Source organism: Dermochelys coriacea, chromosome 2 (genome assembly GCF_009764565.3).
Source record: "Dermochelys coriacea isolate rDerCor1 chromosome 2, rDerCor1.pri.v4, whole genome shotgun sequence".
NCBI lineage: Eukaryota > Metazoa > Chordata > Testudines > Dermochelyidae > Dermochelys > Dermochelys coriacea.
In genome coordinates this window covers 238,624,993-238,639,982 of record NC_050069.1, presented here as the reverse complement: position 1 = coordinate 238,639,982, position 14,990 = coordinate 238,624,993, and the positions used below count along the sequence as shown (strand labels likewise).

At 42.5% G+C, this 14,990-nt stretch overlaps 1 protein-coding gene across 1 annotated transcript in view; it reads left to right on the top strand.

Annotated features, from left to right (window-relative positions):
* Positions 1-14,990, top strand: part of ODAD2 (outer dynein arm docking complex subunit 2) — a 184,098-nt gene that overhangs the window by 67,716 nt on the left and 101,392 nt on the right. The window contains exons 11-15 of the mRNA XM_038391298.2: positions 2,633-2,779; positions 3,006-3,215; positions 3,385-3,621; positions 9,952-10,062; positions 12,360-12,514. Coding sequence (XP_038247226.1) covers positions 2,633-2,779; positions 3,006-3,215; positions 3,385-3,621; positions 9,952-10,062; positions 12,360-12,514 — 860 coding nt within the window. The remainder of the gene's footprint in view (positions 1-2,632; positions 2,780-3,005; positions 3,216-3,384; positions 3,622-9,951; positions 10,063-12,359; positions 12,515-14,990) is intronic.

Below are 14,990 nucleotides of genomic sequence, written 5' to 3'. Positions count from 1 at the left end.
CACCCAGCCCAGCCCCGCTGGAACTGCTGCAGCCCAGGAAATGCACTTCTCCCTCAGCCCACCCCTGTCGGAGTTGCCGTGGTTGGGGAGAGGCGCCTCGCACCCAGCCTTGAGCTGCTGTGTTGAGAGAGGGCTGGGGGGAGTCCTCTTTCCCTGCCACAATCCTGGGACAGTGTGAACCTCAAACCCTTGTCCCTGGCCCCACCCCAGAGCCTGCACCTCCAGCCAGAGCCCTCAGCCCTCCCACACCCCAACCCTTTGTCCCTCCCACACTCTGAACCCCTCAGCCCCACCCCCACCACACATCACCTCCATGTTGTGCACATAACAAAATTACGCACATGGACGTAAAAAATTAGAGGGAACACTGATGCTGACTGTTGTCGTTTACCTCAGAGCTGTGATTCTGCCAATCACCCCCGCCCCCCATGGCTATTTGTCATGGCACCATTTTAGAAATCCTGGGTTTTTGTTGAGCATGCTCAGTGTCCACAGCATTCATCTCAGGGTGGAGTGACTTTTGCTTATTCAGAATAAAAATCAAGCAGACAAAGTGAAGACTGGAGAATTCCTTTAGTAACACGGTAATATCTTTATTAAACTAACTTCTGTTGGTGAGAGAGACAAGCTTTCGAGCTTACAGAAGAGCTCTCTGTAAGCTTGAAAGTTTGTCTCTCTCACCAACAGAAGTTGGTCCAATAAAAGCTATTACCCCACAGATCTTGTCTCTCTAATGTCCTGGTACTGACATGTCTACAACAACACAGACTTACTTTTAGATACTTTCCCAGTAGAAGATAAATATCTCTGATATCAGAGTTCAGAGTAGCAGCCGTGTTAGTCTGTATTCACAAAAAGAAAAGGAGTACTTGTGGCACCTTAGAGACTAACAAAATACAGAGGGTCTCTGTATTTTCCACCAAATGCATCCGATGAAGTGAGCTGTAGCTCACGAAAGCTTATGCTCAAATAAATTTGTTAGTCTCTAAGGTGCCACAAGTACTCCTTTTCTTTTTGACATCAGAGTGTGTCCTTTGTAATTGAGCAGTTTTTGTAAGAGCGGATTCTTGTATCTGTGGATATTTGACTGCAGTCATATCAACTTTGTTGATTAACAGAACAAGCTTGTCAAATGTAGGGTTTCTGATTGGAAACCTTATCATATAGTTTTCTCACATTCATAGTTTGGTTTGCTTTCTCATGCATTCCCTAGCTAACTTTTGTGATAGCTGTTGTAGGCTACCTAGAGTTAGGTGTTTATCAGATTATATATAGTTGACCTACCATTTTGGTTATATTGTTTTAAGGAAAGTGCTGCATGCTATGAAGCTATAAAGTAAATTTCTCATAAAATCTACTCATTTCAGATTAGGAATCATAACCCATTTTTTCAGTGACTTTCCAAATTTCAGTGTGCCAGGCATGGATTAGGAAATTATCCTCCTTTGCAATATCAAATTCCTTTGCAATATCATCAACTTCAGTTAAGAGACATGGGCCCGAGCTGCAAAATTGAGATCTACATGTGGGCCCAACTTTCGTAGAGTTCAAAGGGATGTTTGGATATAGGGGTTTTATAGATTAGTAGATTTTAAGGCCACAAAGGATCACTGTGATCATCTGGTTTGACCTCTGATATAACACAGGCCATGGGCCTTCTCTGAATTAATTCCTGCTTCCATCTAATAGAACTAGACTAGAGCATATCTTTTAGAAAAACATCCAATCTTGATTTTAAAATTTCCAGTGATGAAGAACCCACCACAATCTTTGGTAAATTGTTCCAATGGTTAATTACCCTCACTGTTAAAATATATGCCTTATTTCTAGTCTGAATTTGTCTAGCTTCAACTTTCAGCCATTGGATTTTGTTGTACCTTTGTCTGCTAGACTGAAGAGCCTTCTATGATCAAATTTCTGTTCTCCAATGTAGATACTGACTAGACTGTGATCAATTCACCCCTCAACCTTCTCTTTGATAAGCTAAATAGATTGAGCTCCTGGAGTCTCTCTCTATATAAGGTATATTGTTTAATCATTTAATCATTCTCATGGCTCTTCTCTGAACCCTCTGCCATTTATCAACAGTATACAGTGGACACCAGAACTGGAGATGATATTCCAGTAATGGTAGCACCAGTGACATATCCAGAGATAATATAACCTCCCTACTACTACTCAATATTTCGCTGTATATACACTGAAGGATTGCATTAGCACTTTTAGCCACTGAATTGCACACTAAGCTCATGTTCAGCTGATTATTCACTTTGACCCTTCAGACTTTCAGTTTCAGTGCTTCCCAGATTGCAGTAGACCATTCTTTGGCGTAGATGTATGACCTTACATTTGACCATATTTAAACACACATTATTTGATTGTGCACATCTTACCAAGCAAGCCAGATTGTTCTGTATCAGTGAACTGTCTTTTTAATTATTTACTACTCCCTCAATTTTTGTATCATCTGCAAACTTTATTAGTAATAATTGTATGTTTTCTTCCATGTCACTGATACAAATGTTAAATAGTATAGGGCCAAGAACTGATACATAGGGTCAGTTTCAGTATGTTTATGTAATAATAAGGTTGTATTTTACCTATAGCTGTAATAATTTTTACATTATTTTAGGGAGGTAACCAGACAGCTACCGTAATTGCATTATGTTCAATGAGAGATTTTAACTTGGCTCAAGAAACTTGTCAACTGGCCATCAGAGATGTTGGGGGTCTTGAAGTATTAATTAATTTACTTGATACAGAAGAAATTAAATGTAAGGTAAGTAAATTTGTCTAAATAACTTGAGCTGTGTATATGCTAGCTAATATTAGAATGCGCTTCCCCCCCACATCCCATGGAATATATGGAATAAAGAAGTGTTGTTTAATGGGTTCCAGTTAAAAGAGAGAACATGTTAGATAACCTATTATTTTAAATGATTGCAAGCTAAAATGATTATATATTCTTAAATAATTCCTCACATTTAATATCTTCCTCTATGTAGATTGGTTCTTTAAAAATCCTGAAGGAAATTAGTCAGAATTCACAAATCAGACGTACAATTGCCGATTTTGGGGGCTTACAAATTATGGTGAAAATACTAGATTTCCCAGATAAGGATCTGAAATGTTTGGCAGCTGAAACGATTGCTAATGTTGCCAGGTTTAAACGAGCACGAAGGACAGTAAGACAGCATGGAGGAATCAAGAGACTAGTAAGTAGATATTAAAATCCTCACATTTACTGTATTTATGTATTTTTTTCCACTTTATAAGTCATTTGTTAGCCAGGAGAAAAAATTGTTGTATATTATTAAAATGCAATATAATTACATTCTTCCTGATTAACAGTAAATACACTAAGAATTCTTTGTTTTTTGTCAGGTTGGGCTACTGGACTGTATTCCATTGGGATCAGCCAATCTGACTCCACATCAGGAAAAAGATATTGAAGTAGCACGCTGTGGGGCTTTGGCGCTCTGGAGCTGTAGCAAAAGCACCAAAAATAAAGAAGCAATTCGTAGGGCTGGAGGCATTCCATTGCTGGCTCGGTTGCTAAAGTCCCCACATGCAAACATGTTAACACCTGTGGTGGGGACATTACAAGAGTGTGCATCTGAGGTAAGCCAAACAACTATTTAGGCTATCTGTACACTTATGGCAGCATGTAGAGTACAGGCACTACATGTGTAGGTACATGTAGGAAGCCTGTCTTAGCACACCCGCTGTGCCGCTGACCGGGAGCCTGCACTCCAACCCCCCCGCCCCAATCCCCTGTCCCAGCCCTGAGCCCCTCCAAACCTGGAGCCCCTTCCTGCACCCCAAGCTCCTCATCCCTGGCCCCACCCCTGAGTCTGCACCCCCAGCCTAGAACTGGGTCACCAGAAAAAAAGTTTGAAAACCACTGCTCTATTCTGTTTGCCTAAGCCATGCCTCATTGATACTGCTATTTACACCTGCTGGGTGTGTGAAGTGTAAGTGCAGTGTAGACATACCCATAGTTTAACTAGTCTACTTCTAACCTTTTTAAACTGATGCTTCAGACTATGATTTAAAATAAGTCAATCTGGGCAACATACCCTTTGGAAGAACGCTGTGGGACACTCTCTATTCCATCAAGTAGTTTGGTCCCATCTAAAGGGCACACTAGACCAAGAAGAGTGGGTAGTGTGGGTTTGCCTTATACAGGTTTTTTAATGAAGGTCATGTCTTATGAGGCTGTAAGGCCCAGTCATCACATAATATTTGTGCTGGAGGCCAAGAGTGATTTGTGAGAGAAATTATATGAAACTAGTATAATTCAAGATTTTCATTTTTGTAAATTTTTCATATTTGACAAAAATGTCTGTTTTTGATGCAAGAAATTTGAAAAGTGGATTTTCAAAAGTTGCCACAGCTACATCCTGGCCCGGTAATATACTTAAATGGCAGAAAGCTGAATTGGAAACACAATATTCTTAGGGAGGAAAATGTGGGAATTCAAAATATGTTTAAGACTAACAGTGGATCAATAGACAGGAGGATGATCCCATCACTACACAAGTTTTAAATAGTTTACATTATACATGTGCTTTGTACAAACGAGCATCTTATCAGTCTCAGGAGGAGTAAAGGAAAGTGTATGATTGGCTTCAAAATTTCCATTACAGATTGTACCGTCTTGGTGTATCCAGGTTTTAAAAACTGCCAAACTTTGAGCTGTTTTGGTGTGGGTTTAAAATATCTGTCTAAATAAAATATGGTCAGGAAGATTGCTCTAATGGTCAGAACTTAATAATATGCATTTTACAACTTTAAAATGACTTTTCTTTCTTTAAAAGAACAGAAAATAAATCAAAATAAAAATAATGGGCCAAATTCTGCTCTCAGGTACATTGGTGCAACCCCACTTAGTGTATTTCAGTGGCATTTTACTAGTGTACCTGAGAGCATAATTGGGTCTTGTGTTTAAGTAGAGTAAGTATCTTATTTAAACCAATGAAAGCCAGGAAATTCCTAACTTTGAATTTCCTGACTTTTGTCAATTTTCAGACCTTAAGATTTAAAAATAGTGGTTTATATTTAAAATGGACAAGGTATTTTAGCTCTATATAGTAATATGGAACTATATAGAGAATTGCTTTTATAATAAGCACAGAATTCTTACAAGCATATTATTAAAATTACACACAAAAACTACATTAGTAGATCATTAAAGTTGCAAAGTCATGAGCACATGATTTCTTACTATTTTTCCACAGGACCCTAGCCTCATTCAGTGCACAGTTGATGGAAAGTGCTCAATTACTCAGCAGCTATTCAATACACCTCTACCCCGATATAACGCGATCCTCAGGAGACAAAAAATCTCACCATGTTATAGGTGAGACCGCGTTATATCCAACTTGCTTTGGCTCCCCCCTCCCCCCGTTCCTTGTTCCCTGACTGCTCCGACACCTATCCACACCCCCTGCCCCCTGACAGGCATTCACCGGCAACGGTGGGAAGTGGAGCAATGTGGCCTCAGCCCGCTCCACTCCGCCAGCTCCCAGCCGCGGCACTCCGCTTCCCGCTGCTGGTGAGTGTGGGGAGGTTGGGGCCAGGCTGCTCTGCTTCCGCCGCTGCCGGTGAGTGCAGGGGCTCTCTTCCCCCAAGCCCCTTCCCCCAACTGACACAGCTGGGGCCGGGGCGAGGGAAGTGGAGCGGGCTGCTCCCAGCCCCCCGCTAATCCCCTGAGCCACTCTGGGACTGCGGGGCATCCAAAAGTGCCCCCCCACAGCTTCTGCCTCCCAGACCCTGGGGGGGAGCTCCTGACCACCCCTGAGACCCTCTGCCCCTTATCCAACCCCTCGGTCCCGGCTCGGCCCGGCACTTTTAACACGCTGTTCAGAGCAGCCTGTCGGAGCTTTACCACATTGTATGCGAACCCGCGTTATATCAGGTCGCCATTATAATGGGGTAAAGGTGGCCTTAGGCCTTATATACAGCACACTGTTCAAACCCTGCTGTGAAGGCAAAATTATTACTTTCCTCATGGTCTTAGAACTATAGTATCTGAGTGCTTCACAAATATTAATGAATTTTTCTTCATAAATTCCCTGTGAGATGAGCGAGTGGTATTATCACTATTTTACAAAGGGGAGCGGAGACACGGCAATATTAAAGTCAAAAGTAGCAACTAATTATGGGTGCCCGATTTGGGACACCTATGACCTGATTTTTCTGAGTACTTACCAATATATAGCACTTATATGTGCAAAGCATAGTTCTCACTGACTTCACTTTTCAGAGTAGCAGCCGTGTTAGTCTGTATTCGCAAAAAGAAAAGGAGTACCCGTGGCACCTTAGAGACTAACAAATTTATTAGAGCATAAGCTTTCGTGAGCTACAGCTCACTTCATCGGATGCATTTGGTGGAAAAAGCAGAGGAGAGATTTATATACACATACACACAGAGAACATGAAACTATGGGTTTATCATACACACTGTAAGGAGAGTGATCACTTAAGATAAGCCATCACCAGCAGCAGGGGGGGGAAAGGAGGAAAACCTTTCATGGTGACAAGCAAGGTAGGCTAATTCCAGCAGTTAACAAGAATATCAGAGGAACAGTGGGGGGGGGAGGGAGAAATACCATGGGGAAATAGTTTTACTTTGTGTAATGATTCATCCATTCCCAGTCTCTATTCAAGCCTAAGTTAATTGTATCCAGTTTGCAAATTAATTCCAATTCAGCAGTCTCTCGTTGGAGTCTGTTTTTGAAGCTTTTTTGTTGAAGTATAGCCACTCTTAGGTCTGTGATCGAGTGACCAGAGAGATTGAAGTGTTCTCCAACTGGTTTTTGAATGTTATAATTCTTGACGTCTGATTTGTGTCCATTCATTCTTTTACGTAGAGACTGTCCAGTTTGGCCAATGTACATGGCAGAGGGGCATTGCTGGCACATGATGGCATATATCACATTGGTAGATGCGCAGGTGAACGAGCCTCTGATAGTGTGGCTGATGTGATTAGGCCCTATGATGGTATCCCCTGAATAGATATGTGGACAGAGTTGGCAACGGGCTTTGTTGCAAGGATAGGTTCCTGGGTTAGTGGTTCTGTTGTGTGGTGTGTGGTTGCTGGTGAGTATTTGCTTCAGATTGGGGGGCTGTCTGTAAGCAAGGACTGGTCTGTCTCCCAAGATCTGTGAGAGTGATGGGACGTCCTTCAGGATAGGTTGTAGATCCTTGATGATGCGTTGGAGAGGTTTTAGTTGGGGGCTGAAGGTGATGGCTAGTGGCGTTCTGTTGTTTTCTTTGTTGGGCCTGTCCTGTAGTAGGTGACTTCTGGGTACTCTTCTGGCTCTGTCAATCTGTTTCTTCACTTCAGCAGGTGGGTATTGTAGTTGTAGGAATGCATGATAGAGATCTTGTAGGTGTTTGTCTCTGTCTGAGGGGTTGGAGCAAATGCGGTTATATCGTAGCGCTTGGCTGTAGACAATGGATCGAGTGGTATGATCTGGATGAAAGCTAGAGGCATGTAGGTAGGAATAGCGGTCAGTAGGTTTCCGATATAGGGTGGTGTTTATGTGACCATCGCTTATTAGCACCGTAGTGTCCAGGAAGTGGATCTCTTGTGTGGACTGGTCCAGGCTGAGGTTGATGGTGGGATGGAAATTGTTGAAATCATGGTGGAATTCCTCTGATCCCACTGAGAGTTACCAAAGAAACTACAGCATTTGCTCAAGAAACTCCCTGAAAAAGCACAAGAACAAATCCGCACAGACACACACCCCTGGAGCCCCGACCTGGGTTATTCTATCTGCTACCCAAGATCCATAAACCTGGAAATCCTGGACGCCCCATCATCTCAGGCATTGGCACCCTGACAGCAGGATTGTCTGGCTATGTAGACTCCCTCCTCAGGCCCTTCGTTACCAGCACTCCCAGCTATCTTCGAGACACCACTGACTTCCTGAGGAAACTACAGTCCATTGGTGATCTTCCTAAAAACACCATCCTAGCCACTATGGATGTAGAAGCCCTCTACACCAACATTCCACACAAAGATGGACTACAAGCCGTCAGGAACAGTATCCCCGATACTGTCACGGCTAACCTGGTGGCTGAACTTTGTGACTTTGTGACTTTGTCCTGACACATAACTATTTCACATTTGGTGACAATGTATACCTTCAAATCAGCGGCACTGCGATGGGTACCCGCATGGCCCCACAGTACGCCAACGTTTTTATGGCTGACTTAGAACAACGCTTCCTCAGCTCTCGTCCCCTAATGCCCCTACTCTATTTGCGCTACATTGATGACATCTTCATCATCTGGACCCATGGAAAAGAAGCTCTTGAGCAATTGTTCCCACTGTTCCTCTGATATTCTTGTTAACTGCTGGAATTAGCCTACCTTGCTTGTCACCATGAAAGGTTTTCCTCCTTTCCCCCCCTGCTGCTGGTGATGGCTTATCTTAAGTGATCACTCTCCTTACAGTGTGTATGATAAACCCATTGTTTCATGTTCTCTGTGTGTGTGTGTATATAAATCTCTCCTCTGCTTTTTCCACCAAATGCATCCGATGAAGTGAGCTGTAGCTCACAAAAGCTTATGCTCTAATAAATTTGTTAGTCTCTAAGGTGCCACGGGTACTCCTTTTCTTTTTGACTTCACTTTGCAATTGTGAGTGCTCTGTAAATCAGACCCAAAATTATTAAATTATATATATATATTTTTATATATATATATTTTATATATATATAAATAATAAATTATTAAATCAGACCCAGAAAATAAGGAATATACACAATTAGTGACCACCTCTGAAAAGTTTGGTTTCAGTGACGTGCTTAGCATCATATAAGAACTCTGTGGCAGAGGTAGGGATAGAATCCAATTCTCCAGGGCAGCAATCAGCTGTATTTACCATGAGAACCTCCTTTCTTTTTCTGCAATCCCGTTTCATTTTCTACATACTTTCAAAATTATGCAATAAATGTGGCAGAGGTCCTATGGAAAACAGCCTCCTTCACTATTCAACCCTGGTCCATTTTGTGCACTTCATGAGGCAAGGGTGCTGTGGACAAATAGTATATGACCTTGTAATTAAAGACTGTAGCATAATGCTAAGCACAAGGGGGCCAAATTAAGGAACATCTCCAAACAAAATTCAACGCTCTGCCACTTTTCAAGTCCCTGCTCTACAGCATGAGAGCACTAGAACTTTTCAAAGAAAAGGTTGTGAGACATTTTTAACATGGGCAAAACAGCATATTTTCCCCTAGCCTTGTTCTTGGGAATAGCTGAACCATTTTGGTTGAAATTTTCAAAAATAAATAAATAAATAAATAAAGCCAGAGGCTCCTTGCATCCAAACAGTTAAAGTTTGGCAAAGTTATAAGCAAGTGAAAACAGGGTCTTATATTGGGAAGTGTTGGGCAGCCTTCACATGGGCAGGGCAACCAGCCTTACTTATAACAAGGGAAGTAACAGTGGCTCTATTCTTATGTGATTTTGTTTCATAAAAAAAATCACATGGAAGAGAGCCTTGAAAAATATTTGACTCAAACAGGAATAAACTATTATGAAGTAAATCTCTTGAATGTCTTCCAGAGCCATAGAAGTTTGACACCATATATTTATGACTGGCGTGGGTCATGCATGCCCCATCCCCTTTTGGGATGGGGCAAGAGTCATTATAGCTCCATGGCCAAGTCTGCACGACCCCTCTGGATCTCAAAGTAGTACAGCCTAGTGGCCAGCATCAATAGAGCCACCCCTATGGTCAAGGCTGTGCAGCCTAACAGCCAGAGAGTTAGTCAGATTGGTTACTCGTGCTTAAACTCATATACTTAAAGTTAATCACATGCACAAATCTTTGCAGGATTAGGAGCTACATTAATAGTGCACTAGTTTTTAGGATGACAACAATCTTATTTATTTGCTAATATATGTAACTAAAAATTTAACTTGCATTCATAGCCAAGTTACAGACTTGCAATCAAGACAGAGAGGATGATTGAAAACCTTGTGAAAAATCTGAGTGGTGAAAATGAGGAACTTCAGATGCATTGTGCCAGTGCTATCTTTAAGGTAAATGTGTGATTTTAATTCTCATTTAATGCTAGTGTTTCTGTTTGTTTTCATGCAGTACATACTATAAAGATCTCTAATATATGTGGTATAGTAAAGTTCTACTTGAAGAAAATATGGGTGGTTCTGTGGTTTAAATTTTCGGAGTTTCTTCTATTGTACTTCAAAAGAGATTTATCTGTAATGTAATGATTACTTATTTTAATCCCTAAAAATAATCATAGTATGCTGATATGTCACAATTCTGCTCTGACATAGGGTTGCCAGGTGTCCGGTTTTCAACCAGAATGCCTGGTCGAAAAGGGACCCTGGCAGCTCCATTTGGCACTGCCAACCGGGCCATTAAAAGTCCGGTTGGTAGAGCAGCGGGGGCCCGGGGCTAAGGCAGGTTCCCTGCCTGCCCTAGCTCCACCCAGCTCCCTGGAAGCAGCCGCCAGGTCCTTGCAGCCCCTAGGCGCATGGGCAACCAGGGAGGTGCCGCGCACTGCCCCTTCCCCGAATGTCGGCTCCCCAGCTCCCATTTGGCAAGAACCATGGCCAATGGGAGCTGCGGTGGTGGAGCCTGCATGCGCAAGGGCAGTGTGCAGAGCCCCCCTGCCTGCCCATGTGCCTAGGGGCTGCAGGGACCTGGCAGCGGCTTCCTGGGAGTTGCGGTAAGTGCCATGGGGACCCCGCACCTCCCCACACAACACAGCCCCATGCCCAGTCCTGAGCCCTCTCCTGCACCCCAATCCTCTGCCCCAGACCGGAGTCCCATCCTGCACCCAAACTCCCTCCCAGATCACACACCCCCTCAACACTTCAACACCCTACCCAGCCTCGGAGCCCACTCCTGCACCCCAAACTCCTCATCCCCAGCCCCACCCAGAGCCCACACCCCCAGATGGAGCCTGCATCCCCTCCCACACTCCGAACCCTCTGCCCCAGCCTGGAGCCCTCTCCTGCACCCTGAACCCCTCATTTCTGACCCCACCTGGAGCCTGCACCCCCAGCCCAGAGCCCACCTACTGTTCTCGAACATCTGAGATTATGATTTCATGACCTGTTTGCATTTCAAAATTGTCACTTTGTAAAATAGTTGGATCTTCTAACAGCTGGCTGTTATTTTGTCATATTAAGTAAGATGGTGATGTAGCAGGAAACAGACCCAAATTCTGTAACTGGTTCTGAATGTGTGGACCCCTGTACCCCTGCAAAGCCCCCTGATATCAGTGTGGCTCTATGTGGGTGCTGGATTCAGCCTGTGCATAGCCAGTTGCAGTTTTGAGGCCTAAATAGATGTATCTTAATTATATCTGTGTGTTAACCTCAAGTTCTATAAATATCAGGTACAAAACCAACAGACAATGTTTGCATCCAGAATTTGAGCACTCAATACTGATTGACTTCAGTAAGAATTGTGTGCATTCAATGCCCTGTAGGATCAGATCCCGAGAAAGCAATTAAGATAGCAATGATGTAATTATGGCCGAGAAGGTAGTTTTCATTCTAAGCTTCTATTTTCAGTATTTTATATCTTCCCTGATAATGACTTTCTAGGCTGAAAGATTTTCTATTTGTCTTAAGATCAGTATTAATTTTTTGAGGGGAGGGTAAAGTAAAAAATATCCTTTCATCATTGGAAGGTTTTAAAAAAATGTTTTTCATCATTTATAAAACATTTTCAGATTTTGTTGCTGTTGTTCCTTGCCAGGCTTAAAATGGCTTAATGGTTTGGAATTAAAATTCCAAACTTTGCCTGTATTGTAATAAAAAATGTGTGGTATGTAGTAATGAGGAATAGATGCTTTTTAAGTATCAACAATTGATTAATGAAAAATAGCATATGTTCAGTGTTTTATTTTTGTTTGCAATTTAAGGGCCAATTTTTTAGAAATGGAGGCCTGAAATCCACAGCCAAAAATATACATAACAACATGCATTCATAATTGCACACACAGTAGCTCACTGCACTAGTCTTTTGTGTGCACACATACCCATTTGCAATTTGCTTGCACAATTGTGTTAATTGCACACGTTTTCTGTGTATGTGTTTTGTGCAAGGACCTGTGCCTTTGTTTTCTGAACATTTGTCTGAACTGTGCTCTATTGTTATATACACTTCTTAACCCTAATTTCTTTATTAATTTTGTAATATGAGTTAAATTAGAAAATATATTTTGAAAATATTTTAGTAAATAAAATAATTACATAAAGTTCCCTATTAGTTGGTAACAGTCACTGTGGTAATACACCAGACTTCCTGGGGTGTTGTTTTATTCACTTTAAATATTCTGTATGTTTAATTTGTTGTGTAGTGTGCAGAAGATGAGGAGACACGTGACCTAGTTAGGCATCATGGAGGCCTACAACCACTTGTTACTCTACTCAGTAACTCTGAAAATAAAGAACTGTTAGCAGCAGTGACAGGAGCAATCTGGAAGTGTGCAATCAGCAGAGAAAATGTGACCAAGTATGGGTAACAACTTAATTTTATCAAATATATGTATTCTGTTAGTATCTTCTGATTTTATGGGTTCATTTTGTCTTAAACATTGGTACATAAATAATACCACTAAAGCAACCTTTATTTGCCCCCATATTCTATCTGGTGTTGGCACAACTGTAACCACTTGGGAAGGTTATTACTGTTTGCAGCATAAATAATCTGTATTTGTGGGTGATATGCAATTGCCAGTGCCAGATCAGAAGGGTGTGCAAACAAATGCATTGGCCTATGCCCTGACTTCTAATGCATCTCCTCCCACCCTGAACCTAACAGCAGCAGTTCCCATCACAGGGGGTCTGTGAAGTGGCCTGTCCATGGGTTTTGTGGGTTCACCACATTTTATCCAAGCCTTTTGATTTTCTGTTATGCATCATTTATATCTTTCTTCTCTATTGATATTTTTGAAATTGTTTAGCTGTTTCATTATTGTCTTGTGCTGTTAATATGTTTTCTCTTGGAGAAACATTACCCTGTTCAAAAGGAACAGAGAACTAGGAAGATTTCTGTAGGAGGCTACCTATGCTAATTGCATTGTTATTGTAATACACACCAAGTTCTGAAGGTCATCTTTCAATAAAATACTCCTAACCCTTCTGCCTGAACTTCAAAGTTTCTGTTATTTTTCACAAACAAACAAACAAACAGATGCACAGCAAAATTCTTAATGTACCTAGTCCCTGGAAAGTCATGATCACCCTTCACTTGTATGGACTTCAGTGGAAGCCTTTTCAGCTATAGGGAAGGCAGAGAGAACAACTCTGGAGGAAAAAAACAGAATAACAATTGATATGAACAGATACACAGGTTACAATGTCAATCAAAGTAAGTACTGTAGTATAATTATCAGATAAGACACAGGTTAGATTCAGCCTGATGTATCTTGTTCTTGTTGCCATGCCATGCCATGCCATTTATTCTGGAAAGTTTATGAAAAAAAATTATGATTCTTCTTCGAGTGATTGCATGTGCCCATGCCACTGTAGGTGTGTGCGTGCCTCATTCACTGTTGCTGGAGATTTTTCCCATTAGGGCAGTGTGAGTGCCCTCTGGTGCTTTGTACCACTGCACTCAAGTCCTTTCTACGCCAGTGATGGTTATTGGAGCTGTGATCTTTGCATTTATAAATCTTCCATCCCTTCTTGTATATATGATACCTGTCATGTTAGTTAAGCCTAAAGTAGTGTATTTTGTAAATAGTTAGTGATTAAGTAAGTTTAATTTAGTTCTTAGTGAAGCTTGGTCTCTGGTGCCTGTTTGGGTAACAGGTCCAGTACCAGACTTGTGTTGCATTCTCCCAGTTTCAAGGCCTGTTAGTTCTGCGGCAAACTTATGCCAGTGAGCGACCCTCACCGCAGCTGCTTTAAATGTCTGGGGGAAGTGAACGTAGGTGACGAACATCAAATTTGTAGAGGATTCAAACTTTGTTCTAAAAAGAACAGAGCTGCCAGGCTCAAGTACTTACTTCTGGAGCCTGCACTTTTCCTTCCATTGGAACCGTGCCACTTGGAACAGGTACTGAGCATGTCTGAATCTGTCAGGAATGCTCTGCCTGTTCTAGCTGCGTCTATAGGCAGATGGTCTGCACTGTTACCAAAGAAAAGACTTCATAACTTCTCAAAGGACTCAATACTGTGGGCCTTTGAAATCTGCAGGCAAGGCACCAAGTGGAGGCAAGGACACTGAGGGCATGTGAAGAAGAGGAAACCGCCAGATAAAGCCCACATGCAAAGAAGGATTGTTGACTCTTGAGTCCAGGAAGGGCCCATTAAGACCAATTCCAGGACTGGTGCAGCTTGCAGTACCACAGAGTCAGGAGCCTTTGCTGGTGCTGTCTACATGTGAAGTGTTCAAGGCAGCTCAGGAACTACTGAACTTCTCAGCACTGGATTCACCCATGGTGCAAAATTCCTGCCTGGCACTAGGATCAGATGTGTTAGATCCTTCGGTGCCATCTCCAGTCCTGGTGCACCATTCAGTACTGGTAGCTGCTAGTGTTGCTGCGTCTCAGCGACTTCCAGCGATTTGAAGAGGAGGTTTTCAGTGATCTCGCTAGTGCCTCCATCACCAGACTTGCAACCAGTCTTCAACCCCCGATACTGATGGGGGTCAGCTCCCTTGTGGCCAGAGGAAATGGACTCACCTTGCTCATTGGACTCTGAGATTGTCTTCTACACTTCCAGAACTGAGCAACCCCAGCAGCTCCAGTGGGGTGCATATCCACCCTGGTTCAGATCCCAACCCAATGCCCAGTGCCTTTGTGGGTGCCACCTCCATATCAATGGCCCTTTTGGAGTCCTTGGGGCTTCACCCCATGCTCTATGACATCCCCACTCCCTTCCTGCCCTCCCACATTGAGTAGGCCCTGGGACACTTGCAACAGGGCTACCATTCTCACCGCTCTGGGTACTGGGACCATTACCAGAGAAGGAGAGTTGCTTAC